We start from the raw sequence: 17,504 nt of genomic DNA, 5'->3' as shown, positions 1-17,504 counted from the left end.
CCTCTGCCTGGTGTCTAAATTTTGAAAAAGCGGCCAAGTCGTCCCATGTCAAGTGCGACTCCTTCACCCAGCCCTGACTGTTTATTACACTACTCAACATTGTGAGCCTTGTAGTTTTATTTTTACAATTAAAGTATGACCATAGATAATACAGCATGTTCAGCGCGGATGCCCAAACAGCCAGAGCTTAGGGATTCTGCCGACAGGGACTGCTCTTGTGTGAGTTGGACAACATGTTTGCCACGTTCTCTCTGCCTGCCACAGCGCTTTCTCTGTGCTCCTGACAGGTACAGGAAAAAAATTGTATTTACACTTCTGATATCTGATCCTGCGGAAGCACATTTGCAAGTCCCACACATGACAATAGACCTGATTCAGGCCTCATTAGAAGTCAATGGGATAAAAACATTCTCCCGTTTATTTTTTTAAAAACCTCCGGCTTTCCTCTTCTAAAATATTGGCATGTATGGGAGTGCTTTGATAGTATACACTCCTCGTCGCTTGCTCACATTATCTGCTGGACTCTCAGCGCTGGATTCTGTCTGCGGCCACCATGACTCCTGCCTCTGTCTAGGGTTTACATGCTTTTCACTGCTGACCGAAGGGCTGACGCCTATCTGCTGCCTACACTTTCCCTGCCAAGCTGTTTACTAGCTGTCTCTAACCTTGCTATAATTTCCGTGCCTCCTGAGCATCAGGAGTTTATTCTTAGGAGGCACACTGGGTGCATGAGTACCTCTTAGACTGCTGCCTGGCACCACTGGGGTGTCTCAGGCCTTCCATCTTCTTACCATCGCCAGTGGAGGCATTGTTTCTACTAAGTTGCTCCTGAAGAAAGAGATCACTGGAGGACCCTTGATGAGTGTACACTACTTTCCACAGTGCTCTCTATTAATGATATGCACCCAGCGGGGGGTGGTCCCTTTAGGGCTCCAGGGCTATGCCCCCACCTTGTTATACCAAGAGAGAATAATAATCTTTTATTCACTTTGGTATAAAAAGAGAGGGTTAAGGCAGCTCTGTTAGAGACATTGTCTGGTGCAGGCGCATAAAGGCACCTGCACCAGCCATCAGAGAGTATCTGCAGCTGTTGAAACCCTCAGCTCTGGCCTCAGGCCCCTGACATTCCTTAGTGCCTCCCAATCTGTGACATGGTGAAGTGTCACAGATAAAGTTAGACACCGGTGTTACAGCCTGAAGCCCTGCAGTGCCTGAGGCCACACATCAATCTGCAAGTCACCCCACCCTTTACGAGCTTGTCCCAGAGTTGGGAAAGGGTGGGGTGAATGAGCAGAGTCTGAAAACTCGAATCTGCGACTGCACAGGTTTGAGGTTTCAGTTTTAATTGTCCGAAGCTGAAAGGTTCAGCAGCAAAAGGGACCTGCATAGACAGCAAGGTAAGTAAAAAATGCTTTTAAATAGTGTGTATGTATATGCGAGTGTGTGTCCGTGAGAGTGTGTGTATTTGTGTGCATGTATGTGTAAGTAAAAGAGTGTCAATGAAGGAGTGAGTCAAAGTGAGGACTGTGAGTGATAAGAGTGAGAATGAAGAGTGAGGGAAACAGACAGAGAGTGTAACTGAATGTTACTGTTTGTGAGACTGAGGGAGTCTTAGTGAGTCAGAATGAGTGGGACAGTGAGTCAGTGTGAGAGAGTGATATTGAATGAGTCAGAGTGAGCAAGAATGATTGTGTCTGAGGACCTTTGGAGTTTGTTGAGGTCTCAGTGGCAGGAAGAGACAGTCTTTACGGATTGTCCAGTCTGGCAGTGGCGGGCAAGGTTTCGTGCCCAAATGTCCACAGCAGGTTTTCTGTTCTTGGGGTCAATAGCTCTTCTTTGTCCTTTCTCTTAGGTCCATCAGATCTGAAGTTTAGGGCTTAGGGATGCTGCCTTATATACTAAATGTAGGGGCATTAAATGTAGTACCAGATTGTGAGAAGTTGGCCTGGTATATGCTGTTCACTAGTTAAAGTGACCACCTTGTACCATGCCAAGCAACCCTTATGGTGTGGTTGTAAGTCAACCTTTTCGGACTAGCTGCCCTAGTGGTAGCGTAGGCTAAGCAGTCTTTGAGGCTAAACTCGTTAAAGCGTGTTAAGCAGGCTGTTTTACCATATGTAACCCCCCTTTATACCAATGAAAGGACACCACACAGATATATATTCAAAATATATATGTATTTATTACTCAAAGTATCCCCTAGACTCTTTATGAGCACAGGAGCACAAATTGTTAAACAAGAAAGTATTACAATATACAGAAGTTGCACTTTATATGGATGGGCCCTGGTGGCCACTCAAACCATATACTAAAATAGTGGCATAAGTACCACGAACAGGAAAGGGAAAAGGCCTAGGGCCTCTAGAATCGCTGGGCCTACAAGGAGCTAACGTTAGTTAGTGACCAGGAGGTCCACGGGTCGCGTGTGCAGTGAGGAAAGTTACACGCGGGCTCCCATAGGTTTTCAATCGGTGCGTAAAAGTTCAAAAGTTACTGCTAGAAGGGTCTTCTGGATGGACTACGAACTTAAGACTTAAAACACAGATACTAGAGATGTTTCTCTACACTTGGGCACTGGAGTGCCACCTTTACCTCACCCACAGGAAGCGGGTGCATAGGTCTCGAAGTGCGTCGGGTTTCGTCTATCTGTTCAATGGAGTCTGATGACAAAGATGCTGCAGGCGGTCGGTCCAGAAGAGATGCGGTGGATCAAAGGGCAACTGTCCAGAAAAAGGTCATCTACAAACTCTCACTTGGTTGCCTGAGCATTAGGGTTAGGAAGGGAGAAAAAGAAAGTTCCCAGGAGCAGGTTGTCATGAGAAGCATGCGGCATGGCCTAGAGTGGCGCTCCCCCATCCCTCAAACCTCGGATCAGGCTGGGGAGCTTCTGTCTCATTATCAGTAGCCTGGGACAAACAAGGATGGAGGACATCAGGTTAAAGTGGCTGCCTCAATCAGAAGTTTCACAGTATTTATTGTACAGAAAGTATTTTAAACTTGTTAGCTCGTAGGGCAAATATTGGTTAGCTCAGTCTACGTTGCATGAACCCTCCTCTGGGACAGGAGACTCATGCGGTGACACAAACAGTCTTAGTTTTTGATGCATTTCTGCACAAAAGGTGCAGTGCTTTGAGAAGTAAGGAAAAGGTAGGGCCTGTTGCAATGCATGATCTTAAGTAGCACTGGATACAGCATTGCGCAGTGTATTCCAGCTTGGCACAGTTTTCAGTTAATGGCAAACACCCACACCGGGCCTCTTGGACTGTTAGCGTGAAATCCAGAAAGATGGAAAGAGTGATGTTCTCGTGTGTCAGAACGTCACTGTCTGCTTTTCTCAGGCCAGGTGGCAAACATTCTAGAGATAATTGAGCCCCATGTGAGAGGCTAGGACCCAGGGATCTGTAAGCCCTTTCCACAGCGAACAATGCGAAAAGCTGTCAGCTCCACAAAGGTATTTGAGAAGCCATATTGCCTATGTTTGTTGCCTCAGGCATAAGTATGACTCATAGGTTGTTGCATTATGGTCTGGCTCCAAGTGCTCGCTCTTCACTTTTATGACATTTAGTACTTAAATGATGTTTACTATTTTTTTCATTGTAGTCAGCTGTGTTGCGCTACTTTCAGCTATAGTAATCCATTTTTCTTGCTTGCTGAGAGCAGTGGTTAGCGTGTCCACTCTGGAGTAAAGCATTTCAATCTTGTTATCTATAGATGTCAAGCTTTACTGGATATGTACTAGGTGCAAATTAATTTTGTCGTCATCCGTTTCCATGATGGCTCCCTGAGAGGATAATGCTTGTTCCGATGAGTGAGCTATGTCTGTCCTCTTGGTTTCAAAGTCCAATTTAGCTTACATGGTGTCATCCTTCCCCATCATGCATACAAGGGTATAGGCAATTGGGCACTGCATGAAGCTCCCAGATGCACAGTAGAGGTAGGATATGTGATCATTGGTGGATGCTGTGGTTGCTGCCGGAGCTCAGCTGTGAATAGAGGGCACACTCCCTACAGTACATATGCTGCAGATCTCAACATTCTCAATGCAGTCCACTTCTCTCCAGATCACCCCAACGTCGCTAGGATGAGGGACTGGGCACCCGACAGAATTTTACACAATGAAGGCATTGAAGTCTATGTCCACTTTTGCTCCTGGCACTGGAAATACAGCAGGCTACCCTCAAGGTTAGTCCCAGTAACGATGCACAGCAGCCAATCAATTTGCTTTAGGGTTTCAAGGGGGCCAAATGCAATGCAAGAGCCCATCCCAGGCCAAGCAATTGCAGTGGGGCCAAGCTGTGCTGTGTAGCACCTGTACATACCACAGGGGTACTTTAAAAGGATATATGGGCCTCAGTGGTGGGCATCAGTAACATGCCGAGATGAGGGCGGCCCTGTCCTGACCCAAGACACCCCAAGGCCAAGCAGGCCCCTCTCGAACTCACAGGGCGCTCACCTGTCCCCATGGACATATATATTTTCCTCAGTGCCACTGCGGAGAGTAGGATCTGCTTTCTATGGTTACCCCCACTTTTTGCTGTTGTTTCACTGTTTTTCGAATTTAGTCTGGCTGTGTCCCTGCTATCCAGGACCCCAGCCTAGCTGCTTCCTCTCTAAATTGATTTCATGTACAATAGGTACACTCCAGTTTGGTTACTGGGGTACCCTTGTGAGCCGCTAGTATATGGTACACTAGGTACTAAGGGCATAGGTACCCCAGAGGCCTACCAGGGGCTGCTGCATGTATTATGCCACCCCTGAGAAGCCTTCCAAAATGGTACTACAGGACTGCTACTGCAGCCTGGGTAAGGTGGTACATGCACCCCTTACTAAGATATAGGTTACCTATATCTACCTTTAATCACTGCAAATATAAACCTATCAGTCACTCCTATGACAGGCCTTATCAATCCTGAAGGCAGAGTGCTTGGTTTTGTGTGAGAGGGTGCCAATGCATGAGCTTGGCCCCCATTGCAGCTTTCAGAGCCTATTCTCTGAGACTGTTCAGTGATGCAGCGAGACCATATACTCTTAAGTGCATTATAATCTCGCGGTAAATGCTAACTTTGGAATGGCTGCATGGAAACATGTAGTGTTTGGTGTCAAACACTTTGGAATCCTACCCCCCCCCCCCCAGCCAGTCCTGGCAGCGGGGGTAGAATTCCACCCTTCTAGGGGGAGAGACATGTACACACTGGTCTCACCGGTAATAGTTTAAAAGAGCCCTGGCATCACGAAATGGATGCTGCAGCCACAGACACGAGTCTGGCCTCCTGCTGCTGACCGAACCTCCGGCAGGGGAGGCCTGGACAATAGGTTTCCTGTCACAGGGCGGTGTAACCACCTCCCGGACAGGCTTTAGTGTATTGGGGCTGGGTGGGTGCACTCTGAGAGTGCTTTGAAGTCAGCACTGGGGGCACATTTGGTGTCCCTGTGCATAGCCCAGTTCAAACCGGTTGCAGGGGCTACCAGCCCCTGCTCTGGCTCAAAACTGGACAAAGGAAATGGGTGTAGCCACCCCTCTTTCCAGACCCTCCCATAGGTGGGTCCCCAGAGTATGTCCAACCCCTTTCTTTAGTTTAGTCCATTGTTAATTGAGGCCGTCCTGAAGGGTCGGGGGCTCCGGTACTTGGAGGTTTGTGTTTGGATATATATATATATATGTGTCCAAGGAAAATTCTCCAATCAAAGGGAGCCCCCATCCTGCAGGGCGGCTTCACAGAAAGGGGCATGGAGCATTCCATGATTTGGCAAACCAAAGAAAAAGAGCAGTGAAGCCCAACTCGGTAAATCACTGGCTTTATTGTGTCTCAAGGGTGGCAGAGCATCAGTCCTTACGCGTTTCGGTTGTTGGTCATGGCCTTGCTCACAGGTGAGGAAAGTCTCATTGAATAAACTCGCACCATTTAAATCACAATGATCACGTGACCCGGTGCAATCCTACATTTCCAAAAATGCACCGGGGTGTTGATGCAAACTGTGGTAGATGTACAATAATGCTGAATAGCATCTTGATGCCACAGTCTGATTAAAATCATTGCCCAGTGCTTGGACTGTGATGTAATGTAGATCTTGCTGGATAGCGTCCCAAATCGCAGTTTAAAAGTCTGCATGCAATGTAATGTTAAAAAAATGAAATGTCACATATAAATTGTGTAGCGTTTACCTTCCATGTTTAAAGTCCTCATGATGCACTGCCCATGGTATCACCATATCTTTGAACACAATGGCAGAGAGTCCAAGTTGGCAAGAGGAGACATAACTTCTCTAGTACTCCCTTTCGCACTGCCGTGCAAAAATACCTGGGAAATCCTTTTTGTCTGCATGTCGTCACACGGGACATATATTTATATATCTATGCATATATAGAAATATATATATGTGTGTGTGTGTGTTTATTTTTTAACCTCTACCCACTTCCTACAACCAAAAATTATCCTTACCTCCCTTTACTTGTAACCACCTTTAAACCCTAAAGTCATCCTTACCTCCCTTTATCTCTGTGCGCACATAAAAAATTATCTTATTTACAAAAATACTTACCTGCCTGATAAATTGCTGTGTGACAAATGTAGAAATACTTAATTGTGTGGCAAATGGATGCATGTAATTGATGCGTGGTAAAGGCTGGTTCCTGTGTGTAATATTCATTTTAGTTACTTCATTTTTAGTCCTTATCATATCCTTTCAGAATATGTAATATTAATTTTAATATTTAATATTAATTTATTTTACAGCTGCTCAACATAAGTTCAATGCAAGCCATATTCATTTAAACAGGGGTCATACTCATTTAAACATGGCTTGTGTTCATTTCGTTATGTGGTTTATTCATTTCAAAGCATGCTACATTTATCTCACATAGTTTCATATTTATTTCAAAAGGTGTCATATTAATTTTAATAAATGTCATGTTAATTTTGATGTGGGCCATATTAATTTCACCAGGCGTCATATTCATTTCAAAGTGGTTCATATTCATCTTAGAATGTGTCCTATTCCTTTCAATGAATGTCATATTTATTTCAATGGATGTCATATTCACCTTAACACCTGCCATAATATTTTCAACATGAGTCATATCCATTTCAACATTGGTCATATTCATTTCAGTACATGTAATATTTGTTTTGATGTGCATCAGATTAATTTCAAAGCATTATATATTCATTTTGACAGGTTTCATTTTAATTTCAGCATTGGTCATACTTTTTTTAAGACAAGTTGAATATATTTCAATGGGGCTCATATTAATTTCATTGCATGTCATAGTCATCTTAGCATGTATCATACTCCTTTCAATGGATGTCTCATTCATATTAACACATCTTATATTCATTCTAACATGAAACATATCCATTTCAACAGGTATCATAATCATGTTAATGTGCATCATATTACTTTCAATGTATCCAGTCTTCATTATGATAAATACCATGTTCATTTTAACATTATTTGTATTAATTTTGAAACATGTCAAATTAATTTCAATGAAGCTCATATTCATTTCAACACATTGAATATTCATTTTAGCATGTGTTAAATTCCTTTCAATCAATGTTATATTTATTTCAATGGATACCATATGCATATTAACGCTTGTCATATTAATTTTAGGGTGCAACTTTTCCAGTTTAGCACATGTCATATTCACTTCAATATGTGTCATATTCATATCAATGCAAGCCATATTCATTGTGACAAATGCCATGAGAATTTCAGCTTGGTCATACTCTTTTTAAGGCATGTCAACTTCAATTCAATGGGGCTTATAATCATTTCAACACAAGCCAGATTCATTTTAAATCATCTTCTATTTATTTCTGTATATCTCATATTCATTGGAATCTGGGTAACATTAATTTCACCACAATTCATATTCATTGCAACATGTGTAATGCTTATTTCAGTTTATGTTATATTATTTTCAATGTGCATTATATTCTTTTCAGGATACAATATATTCATTTCAGTAACTTACATTCATTTCAATGTCATATTCATTTCAATGCATGCCGTATACCTCTTGGCATATGTCAGTCATTTCAAGAAATGTCCCATTCTGTCTGATGCATATTGTATACATTTCAGTGATAGCTATATTATTTACAGTGAGTGCCATATTTATTTTAGCATGATTGATATGTATTTCAGTACTGCTCTTATTCAGTTTGTACTGCGTTTTATTTATATCATTCACTAAGCAGCATATTCAATCTGCCAGGTTTCATATTTGTTTTGATTCAAGTCAGATTCACTCTGCCAGGTATCATAATTATTTTGACACATATTACATTCATTCTGGTGTGTGTCATATTCATTTTGCAGCAGGCTATGGATTTCAGAAGGTGTCCTATATGGGGATCTGTAATTTTGACATGAACGGCTTCCCATAGAAAGAGCCAAGAGAGCTGGGCCACAGGTCTCAGATGACACGGATTGAGAACTATTGGGATTGATTTGTGGGTTATATCCTGGTTGAGTTTTTAGACAGCCACAAAGCAACAGAGGCTATTAATTTGTTAAAAATTGTACACGTGTCATGCACGTCCTTCTCCATCCAAAGGATCAGCAGTGTGTCATCTGCACAGGCATAAAAATTAAAACCAGAGGGAATGATGCTGGTGAGAGACACACAACTAAATATTAAATAAGGAAGGATTGAGGTAAGAGACTGCCCAGTTGCCCAATAGACTGCCTGGAGTAAAAATCAGACCTTAAGAGACGGAGTGAACTAGCCTGAAAGTAGCCAGTAATGAAAGATGTATTCCAAACCAGAGTTGTTTTTAATACCAGGACTACAGAGCATAAAACAAGGATAGAGTAGTGGATATTGTTGAATGCCACAAAATAATATGATCATGAATGCAGTCCCATCTCATCCAGAGTACCTCTGAGGTCCTCCAGAGTTGCCTCCAATACTGTGTCAGACCTGTACACAGAGGGGAAGCCAGAAGGTAATTGTGAGACTCAAAGAAAGGTTTCACTTGAGTAGTAACAGATGGTCCATGATCTTGGCACCCAAGGGGTGAAAGAATAGCAGGATCTGCCTAGGGCTTTGCGAGAGCGGTCTTAAAACACATGTATTAATGGCAGTGATGTTAGATGAATTTAGGCAGGCACCGATTCTAGGGGACAGCAGAAGAGGCCACATTTTCTGAACAAGAATGGAAAGAAAATGTCCATTGGAGAGCAAGAATTGATTGAAAGATGTACAATTCTGATGCAGGAAAGGAGGAGAGTGAGGACAGGCTCGAGAATGATGCCAATCATAGATTTCTGGGAAAAACAGACCTATTCAAATCCATTTCATTTATATATTTCTTAAAGTAGGCATTGGACAGGAGGAGAGAAGGATGCATATTCATACTGAGAACTAGCTGAGTTGAATAGTACTTAGCAACTACAGCCTCTTTGGCACTATTGGAGGGCTGATCTATTCTTCATTTTGAAAGCAGATCATATGGACCCGACGATTGGTAATAGAAAATGGCTTTTGCTAAAAACCAAATAGTGAAAATTGACCATAGTACAATAATGAACTCACCACACTCTTTCTGCCCTTTTACAAGAAGAATTAGGAATGGAAGTTAGAACGTGAGACAGGGAACCAAAGAACGTGTGTGGCAGCATGTAAAGTTATCTCACGGCTAGTATATCTATTGCCACCAAAGAGTAAGATTGGGTAAGGGAGAAGTACATGGTGAGAACACAAAAGTGCCAAGGGCTTCTGACGCGCGATGGGAGAGATTTTCTTCCCAGCACCAGAATTGATTGAGGGTTTGCCAATGGACTTGGCAGTAGGTTTGCTGAAAGCAGAAAAGGGCTTGGCTAGGTGCTCTCACCAGCACAGAGGGAAAAACTCCAAAGTCTCGAGCAACATTTTGGAAAAGACAAGGTAAGAACGAGACGTTTAATATGTGTAAGTAATTCCAAATGGTGAGCGCCAGATCCCAAGAATTAGAGACCTGAAATGAGCAGAACAAGAGAGAGAAAATGCCAAGAAGGGGGAAAGGACGGATAGGAAAAGAGTGACAAGGGAAGATTGCAGGATTGAGAAAGAACATGCAAGAGTGAGATAAAGGGGCAGGAAAAGATGTGAGATGGATAATTGAAGGTGTATAATTTTTGTTGTCAAACACTATACACTTTAAAAAATAAAGTTAGAAAGTTAGAGTAATAATGTAGTGCAGCTGCCGCTCCCTTTGAATTATTTGTTAAAATACCGAGTGCCATGGTATTTATTAAAAGTGTAAAGCTTCAGTCAACGGTGATATAAATAGCCAACAACTGACACTGTGTCACACAGACTGGCAGAAGGCGGGGCCTGTGGGGTGAAGTGTCACTTCGGGGAGAAATCAACCTACGGAGGTTTGGAGTGGGATACAGATGGTGCCCGGGAATAAACACCTCTTTCTCTGGTGAATAGCTGGGCTGACACTTAGAAAAGGGCAGCTGTACAGCTGTTCATCGGGTGAGCGGGCACCGGCCAGGGGGTTGCAGAAAGGGCATCCTGAGTAAAACTGCTTCTAGAAGACAAAACTTTCATTCGGATAAAGGTTGTAACACCTCACATCCAAGAGGTGAGGCACAGCTTATTTCTGAAAGTGGGGACACTGCCCATGTAAGGGGAGGGGCAGGGTGTACAGTGGAGCGGCATGGGTGCTTCTGCTGCAAAGCAGTGCTTAATTTGAGCCGTTGTTTTGCGGTGCTCAGCACCAGCACTTAATCAATAACACTGGTGCTTTTCATGAGCACCAGTTAAGGACACATTCATTTATGGGAAGATTAAGTGATTTGTCCAGAATCACCGGCTGTTGGGCTGACACCGAGACTTAAATCTGGTTCCCCAGCTCCGAAGTCTGCAGCTCTGGCCATTACACCACATCCTTTCCCCACTTTCATGGTTAGTAGTTGGTCTGTTACAGGTGGCGCTAACAGGAGAATATGGCTGGTGCAAGCTGCTTCTTGATGAGAGCCCCAGCACATATTCTTTTTTTTTTTTTTTTTTTAAATTAACCACTGCTGGAAAGTGAGAGAAAATCCAATGTCCAGCGCAAGCGCTAAGCAGGTGAATCCTAAAAAGGAAAGACAATCAGAACCTGCAAGCCATTGAGCACTAACACTGTCGTGTTAAATAAAAAATTGTAAAGGGAAACATTATGTCATGAAAAAAGACGAGAAACAATATAAAACTTGGAAAAACAGTGAATCTGAGCTAACTGGGAATGAAGCAGAAAATGTTCATTAGAGAATGAAGTCAAACCCAGAAGAGCAGACGGAAAGCTACTCAAATGTACTGTAAATAGCCACAAAAACAATCGAGTTGTGGATGATATGCCCTGGGGTAACAGAACAATGTTGGCAGAATGCATTGGGTGAGGTAGAACCGATGCCGAGAAGAGGAACTGAAAGGACGCAGGCATGTTCTGAGTGATGTTAAACATTTCATGTGCTGTGCCCTCAGATCTTAAGTGGCCCCTTTATCAGCTGAAGAGAACAGTTGACAAGGATGAAGGATATAGTTCACCGTAAAATTTAGACACACACATGCAGAAAAGATACCTCGCCTGCCGCGAAATCCAATGTTTTGATGAAAAGAAGGTTGTACAATAAAACTCTTGCTAACATGAGCAGACTGTTCACATGAGAACACACTGCAAGTAGGAGGGAATGAAGGGAGGTCAAACCTGAGTGCTTGGACCTACACCTGAGCTCCAAAATCTTCCAGCTCAGATTTGCCATGCGAGCCATGTCCTGCTACCTCCTGGTTCTGTCCTGACACTGAAGGCCACAGTTAACATGGACAGTGATGAAGAAATAGGTACACTGTACATTTCGGCAGTGTAACAACATGGAAGCCAGCTTAAAATGGGCTGCAGCAGGGCTGCTGCGGGGGCTGTGCCCTGACCATGGAGGATAGCACTGGGTAGTGTTGCCGTGAGACGTGCATGCTGCTCGGACAACGGAGCCTCTGCTCTGCCCTTGCCTTCGCCTGGTGAGGTCAAAAGCACAGGGGTGGCGCACTCGGGCCACTTACAGCAAGCCTCCTCTCCCCAGCTCACTCGTAAACGAAGGGCAAGCTGGATATACGCACACAGCATGTGTGATCTACCCCAGTTCATTGTTCTGTGGAGCAGCAGATGTCCTGGTGAATCGAGCCACACATGGAAGAGGGCATAGAAGCCGGGCCAGAATGGGAAGACAAGCTGCTGCACCTGGGTTAGAGATCAGGGGAGGAGGGGATAAGCAGTGGTGCTGACACGCTTGCTCAGAAAGAAGTTTGATGCACATGAAAAGGAGTACTTGGGTCCTGGGATACTGATAAGAAGAACACACTCATCAATAACAGAAAATGGCATGCTACAATCAATACAAACAAAGGAAAAGTAAGTGGCAAGCACACCAACCAATGAAAAGTAAGGGCAGGATGTAAGCCCTTTTTAGGTCTCGCCTGACCCAGCGCATGCGCTGGTCTGGCGAGACTTATTGAGAGGGCTCCAAAAAGTGCTACCAGGCCAGCCTAGAGCTACAGTGCATGTGCGCGGGCGCGCGCGCAGCGCTTTACCGCGATTGCTTTCACTTTCGCGGCCGCTTGGCATAGCCAATAGGTCTCGCTTTTGGGACCTTATAAGTATTTAGTTATGCAACTGTTGCATGGCTAAACACTTAAAAGGTCCCAAAGGCGAGACCTATTGGCTATGCCAATGCTTGTTAAGATTTATATTATATACAATAGATTTCACAAGCATAGCGCAAGCGCTGTGCAGGTGAAACCTAAAAATGGGGGGAAAGGAAGGAGGAAGCAGTAAAAAACAAGGCCCATGCAGGAGAATGCACTTAGAAAAACGGGGAGGAAGCAGAGCGGTGCAGCAGCCCGGGAAGGGTTGGGCCTGTGCCCGTTTAAGAGATAAAGTAATCACAAGGTCAACACAGCAGCCCCAAAATAGCTTGCTACTTGTCCTAGAGTGAAAATAGTTAATTAAGTCCTGTTTTTATTTTTGAAGCTCACACATGTAGTGTGAATGTTATTAAAAGGACTACTTGCCCCAAAAAGCAAAGCAAAACATGGGCAATGTTGTACAAATCCCTAAGGCCAGCAGGGAGCATGACAACCTATAGGTGGGAGAGTACAGCAATAGGTAGCATGATATATGGACCCACCCTCAAAAACATTTCAAATATTTGCTCAGATCCACCCATTGATTGCCTCCTCTCATCACTCTGCTCACAACATCACATATATGGTAGAGGCAGAACCAGTGGGGGGGTCTAATATGTGGCAGGCAGGCAGCCATGAAAATGTAAGTCCTTTGATTGGTGTGTTACCTCCAAAGGATATAATATGATTTCCTCCTTTGGAGGGTGAGGTCAGGCAGGTCATAGGAGGGGAACTTTAAGACTAATGATAGTAACAGGTAAGAAGAGACACAGTGATGTCACAAATCGCTTGTGACAACTCATTGCAGGCTCATTCCAAAATGACATGGCCCGTGTAATAGGAATATGAAGTACAGGAGTTTAGACAGTTATAATACATGGGAGCCTGTAATCCTTGTATTAAAACCTGTTTCTAATTCCCTTATTTAATGCATCTAGTCGCCATTAACAAAGAATTGGCATAGTCGCTCAACTGTAATAAGATATTACAGTTGAGTACTGATGCCATAACTGCTCGCAGCCAGAGTCAGCGGCTAGGCTGAAAGGCAGGCCATGGAGCATAATTGCTGGTGTAGACAAGGAAAATGTGAACTGTATTTTCCGTCTTCTGCTATCATTTTTCAAAAATGAAAAGCATTCAGCCAAAGGAGATATTTATACAACGTGTTTCTTTTTTCCATACTACAGGTCATTACAGGAAAGATAAAATCTCTGCATGTTTCAACACAGCATTTTTAAAATCTTATTTACATGAATTTGACCCTAAAATGTTTTGCAACAATTACTAAACTGACTTTTGGTGTGTTTCACAATACAGATTATGCTTTTATTCTTCATGTCTGCAATGAACATGAAAAAGCAAGGGACTAAGGGGCACATTTATTAAACAATTGCACAGTGCAGCGGAGCAAGTCACCTTGCTGCGCTGCGTCATAGGGAAACAACGTGCTGCCTAGCACCAACACCGGCACCCTTGCACCATGGTGCACGGGTGTCTGCATTATAGGCAGGATTGTTTTTGTGCAGGAAGGGACACCTTCCTGCACAAATCCAATCCATTGAGGCATTACCTCTTTCTATGTGTGTTGCAGAATGCAGCACGCAGAGGAAAAAACAAGGAGATATTAAGATATTCTCTTTGTTACGCCTCACCTGGAGAGTCATGGCATTTGACACATTCACAAGTTTACCAGTGTTGGTAAATATGGGAATGCCCCAAAATCAATGGGTGGATGCTCAGGAACATCCACACTACACCCAAGGAATACCTCCCTGGGGCGGTTTGCACTGCTTTGTGTTACTCTAGATTTATAAAACAATGCGGGGCCTTGGAAGGTGGTCTTGAGTGGCTTGATAAATTTTACTTAGCTGTTGCGTCACCCTTGCGCCCCATTGCGTGGCACAAGGGCGACGCAACTGCTTCATAAATATGCCCCTAAAGATTTAACCTGTTTGTTTGAATGATGATTGTGTGACCATGTATTATATAGAATAAAATACCCTCTGCCTTACATTAAAGTGATATTGCAAGTCACTTCAGAGATTCCATGGCCTTATAAAGGAACTTGGCGTTTGGTGTTGTTCCCTTATATGGTCATGGAACTCCTTGGTGACTTGCAATATCCTTGTATTGGTAGCCATATATTATTATTTTCGTCTTATTGGAGTTCCATTATTCTGCTCTTTGTGTTGCAGGACACTTCACTGAAATGTGTTCCTTGTCTTTGTGTTGTAGAGAGCAAGGTAAGACTCCAGTACTCCCTCTTAGTAGACCCTCCACTGTTTCGAAGTTCTTAAGAGTAGTACCAGACTCAAACTGTCCTGGGCTCTACTGCACCTGCTGTCTCAAAGAAGAGTCTCTTTTATGTGACAAAACGCACAAGACATTTAAAAATACAAGTTTTGATTTAGTTTTTTATAATTTCCCATGTTTTATTTGTTCAACAGCTTTTTGTCTGATATCACCGTTTTTCTGAAATATTATTTGGTAACAACGAACCATCACCTACTTCTCTAAATATAAGCTTAATGTTTTAACTGAAAAGCAGCTGATCTTTGGCACACTTGGTGTCAAGACGAGAAAGGGCAGAGCAATTGATCCCAAGTGGTTTGTACACCCAACTCAGATAAAGATCAAAACAAATCAAGAGAAGAAACAAACGCACACGGTATGGATCTATGTGATTTGTAAATGTAGCACAGAACATGCACATGTTGAAGTATGCTCAAGGGGCCTTTCCATTTTGCATTTTGTGACATATTCAGTTGAGTCATGCCTAAATGAATATTGGATAGGATCAATGATGTCATCAGAAATATCACTAATGATGTCATTGTTAAAGAAATGATATAGCGCATAATTCATAAATAGGTCAATATGTGCAGCTTACCAGGCCCTGTGATACAATTGGACTGAGGGAAAGCAATAGTAGAAGGGTCACTTATGCACCTTCCGGCTGGGCTGCCTAAAGTCCTGTTCTCCTGAGCCTTATGAGGAACGTCTCTTTACTTTTTGTGTTTTACTTTAAATGATCTCAACTCATTTTCATGTTATTTTCCTTTTTTTTCCAGGAACAAAATAATAATTTGAGCAAATGAAGCATTACATTTACATTTTTGGAAAGGTAACTATAGCAGAGAGTGAGGGCCCGATGTATTAATGAGCCGTGCCGCCCTTGCACCATGCAAGGGGATCGCAAGAGCGGTGCAACTCATAAGATAGATCTATCAAGCCGCGCACGGCCCCCTTGCGAGACCCCGAGAGGCTTGATAAATCTAGAGTAACGCAGCACAGTGCAAACGGCTGCTTTGCTTTACTCTGCCCCAGGGAGGCGAGCCATGGGGCGTGCTGGTGTGCCTACGCAACACCTCTGGATTTTGGTGCATTCCCACAGTTATCATTACTAGTAGACCTGGGAATGTGTCAAAATGCCACACATCCCTAGGGGAGGTGTAACAAGAATTAATATCTTTATTTGTCCTCGTTTTCTCCTCGTACTATTCTGAAGCACACGTAGAAAGAGGAAAAGGCCTCCGGAGACTGTTTTTGTGCAGGAAGTTGTCCCTTCCTGCAGAAAAACAATCCAGCTTGCAACACAGGCACCCTTGCACCCTGATGCAAAGGTGCCTGCGTTGGTGCTAGGCAGCACATTGTGTGCCAGCATTGGGAAATGGTAGGAAGGCACCGTGTTATGTTAAATACGATGCATTCCTGAGCTTTTTCTGTCACGCAGCGCAGTGCAGCAAGGTAGTTTACTGCGCTGCATGAGTTTTTGATAAATATTCCCTGGCATCTCTGTTACGTATGTTTTCTCGCAATACGTACGTCCTCTAATGCTGATAGGGCGGGGGTCGCAGGCCAGTGCAAAAGATCTTATAGCGGCCACCACCTGACGCACTTGGTGAAATTTTGTCGGGGCAAAAACAAGAAATTGATCTGCGGAAGCACTTTCACATTTTACTTACGCTGATGTGCCCTCATTTCGCACAAGTAAAGGATTAAGCTAAATCTGGGTCAAAATCTGTGAGGCACATTCCCAATTTAGAAATAAACAAACATGCAAGTACCAAACGTTGCATAACATAAAACAGTAAAAAATATACCCTGTGTGGAGAAAATGAATAGCCTTGGTAGATCGACTCTTACAGAGCGATATCAATTGGATTTCATTATCCCACTCAAGGGCGACGTTGATTTTCTCATGAACTTTTTGGCCCCTGAATCAACACAACATGGCTGCTAGATGATGCTGCTGTCCACTGACCTGCTCAGAGAGACGTCGAGTCCTCAAGAAGAACCCCAAGAGACACCCAATGATGACCGACAAGACCGACAGGATGAGTAGGCCATTCCTCTTGCAGACATCCTTGACCCGGGCCAGTATCGCTTCCAGAGTCACAGCCATGGTGTCCTAGCGGGTCTTTGGGTCCAGGTCAGCTTCCCATGAAGACGCGTCAGCGGCTCCCCTTATTGGAACGGACAGCTCCCCGGCTGCAGAGATCAGGTCAACAAGCTCCCCGCGACGCTTAACTGACCCACAAGGTCGTCCGCCTACCAATAGCCAGCGAGCAGGCTTGCTGCTGGTATTATTCTTCCAAATTAATACCGATAATCCTATTATCGACTGCATCATTAGGAACCTGCAGGGAGATTAGCGAGCTCTAGGAAATGAGATGTGGGTCTGCCCTGCTGGAGGCCTGGGAGTGCGTCCCAGAAGGTAGCCGACAAATGCATGAAAAGAATAGTTGAATCGTATAGCTTAACCTTTCCCAGGCAAAGATAAATGGAAGGCAGTGTCTGTGAAATATTTAATTCTGCTAGAAACTTAGAGGATGAGATTTATAAT

At 43.6% G+C, this 17,504-nt stretch overlaps 1 protein-coding gene across 1 annotated transcript in view; it reads right to left on the bottom strand.

Annotated features, from left to right (window-relative positions):
* SLC1A7 (solute carrier family 1 member 7) overlaps window positions 1-17,183 on the bottom strand; it is a 632,908-nt gene extending 615,725 nt beyond the window's left edge. Inside the window, exon 1 of the mRNA XM_085600158.1 lies at window positions 16,923-17,183. Coding sequence (XP_085456284.1) covers window positions 16,923-17,063 — 141 coding nt within the window. The 5' untranslated portion in view covers window positions 17,064-17,183. The remainder of the gene's footprint in view (window positions 1-16,922) is intronic.
* Window positions 17,184-17,504: the final 321 nt, after the last annotated feature.

The sequence above is a fragment of the Triturus cristatus genome, chromosome 4_2 (assembly GCF_964204655.1).
Source record: "Triturus cristatus chromosome 4_2, aTriCri1.1, whole genome shotgun sequence".
NCBI lineage: Eukaryota > Metazoa > Chordata > Amphibia > Caudata > Salamandridae > Triturus > Triturus cristatus.
Note: the sequence above shows the minus strand (reverse complement) of the source record. Positions and strands in the feature narration are given on the sequence as shown.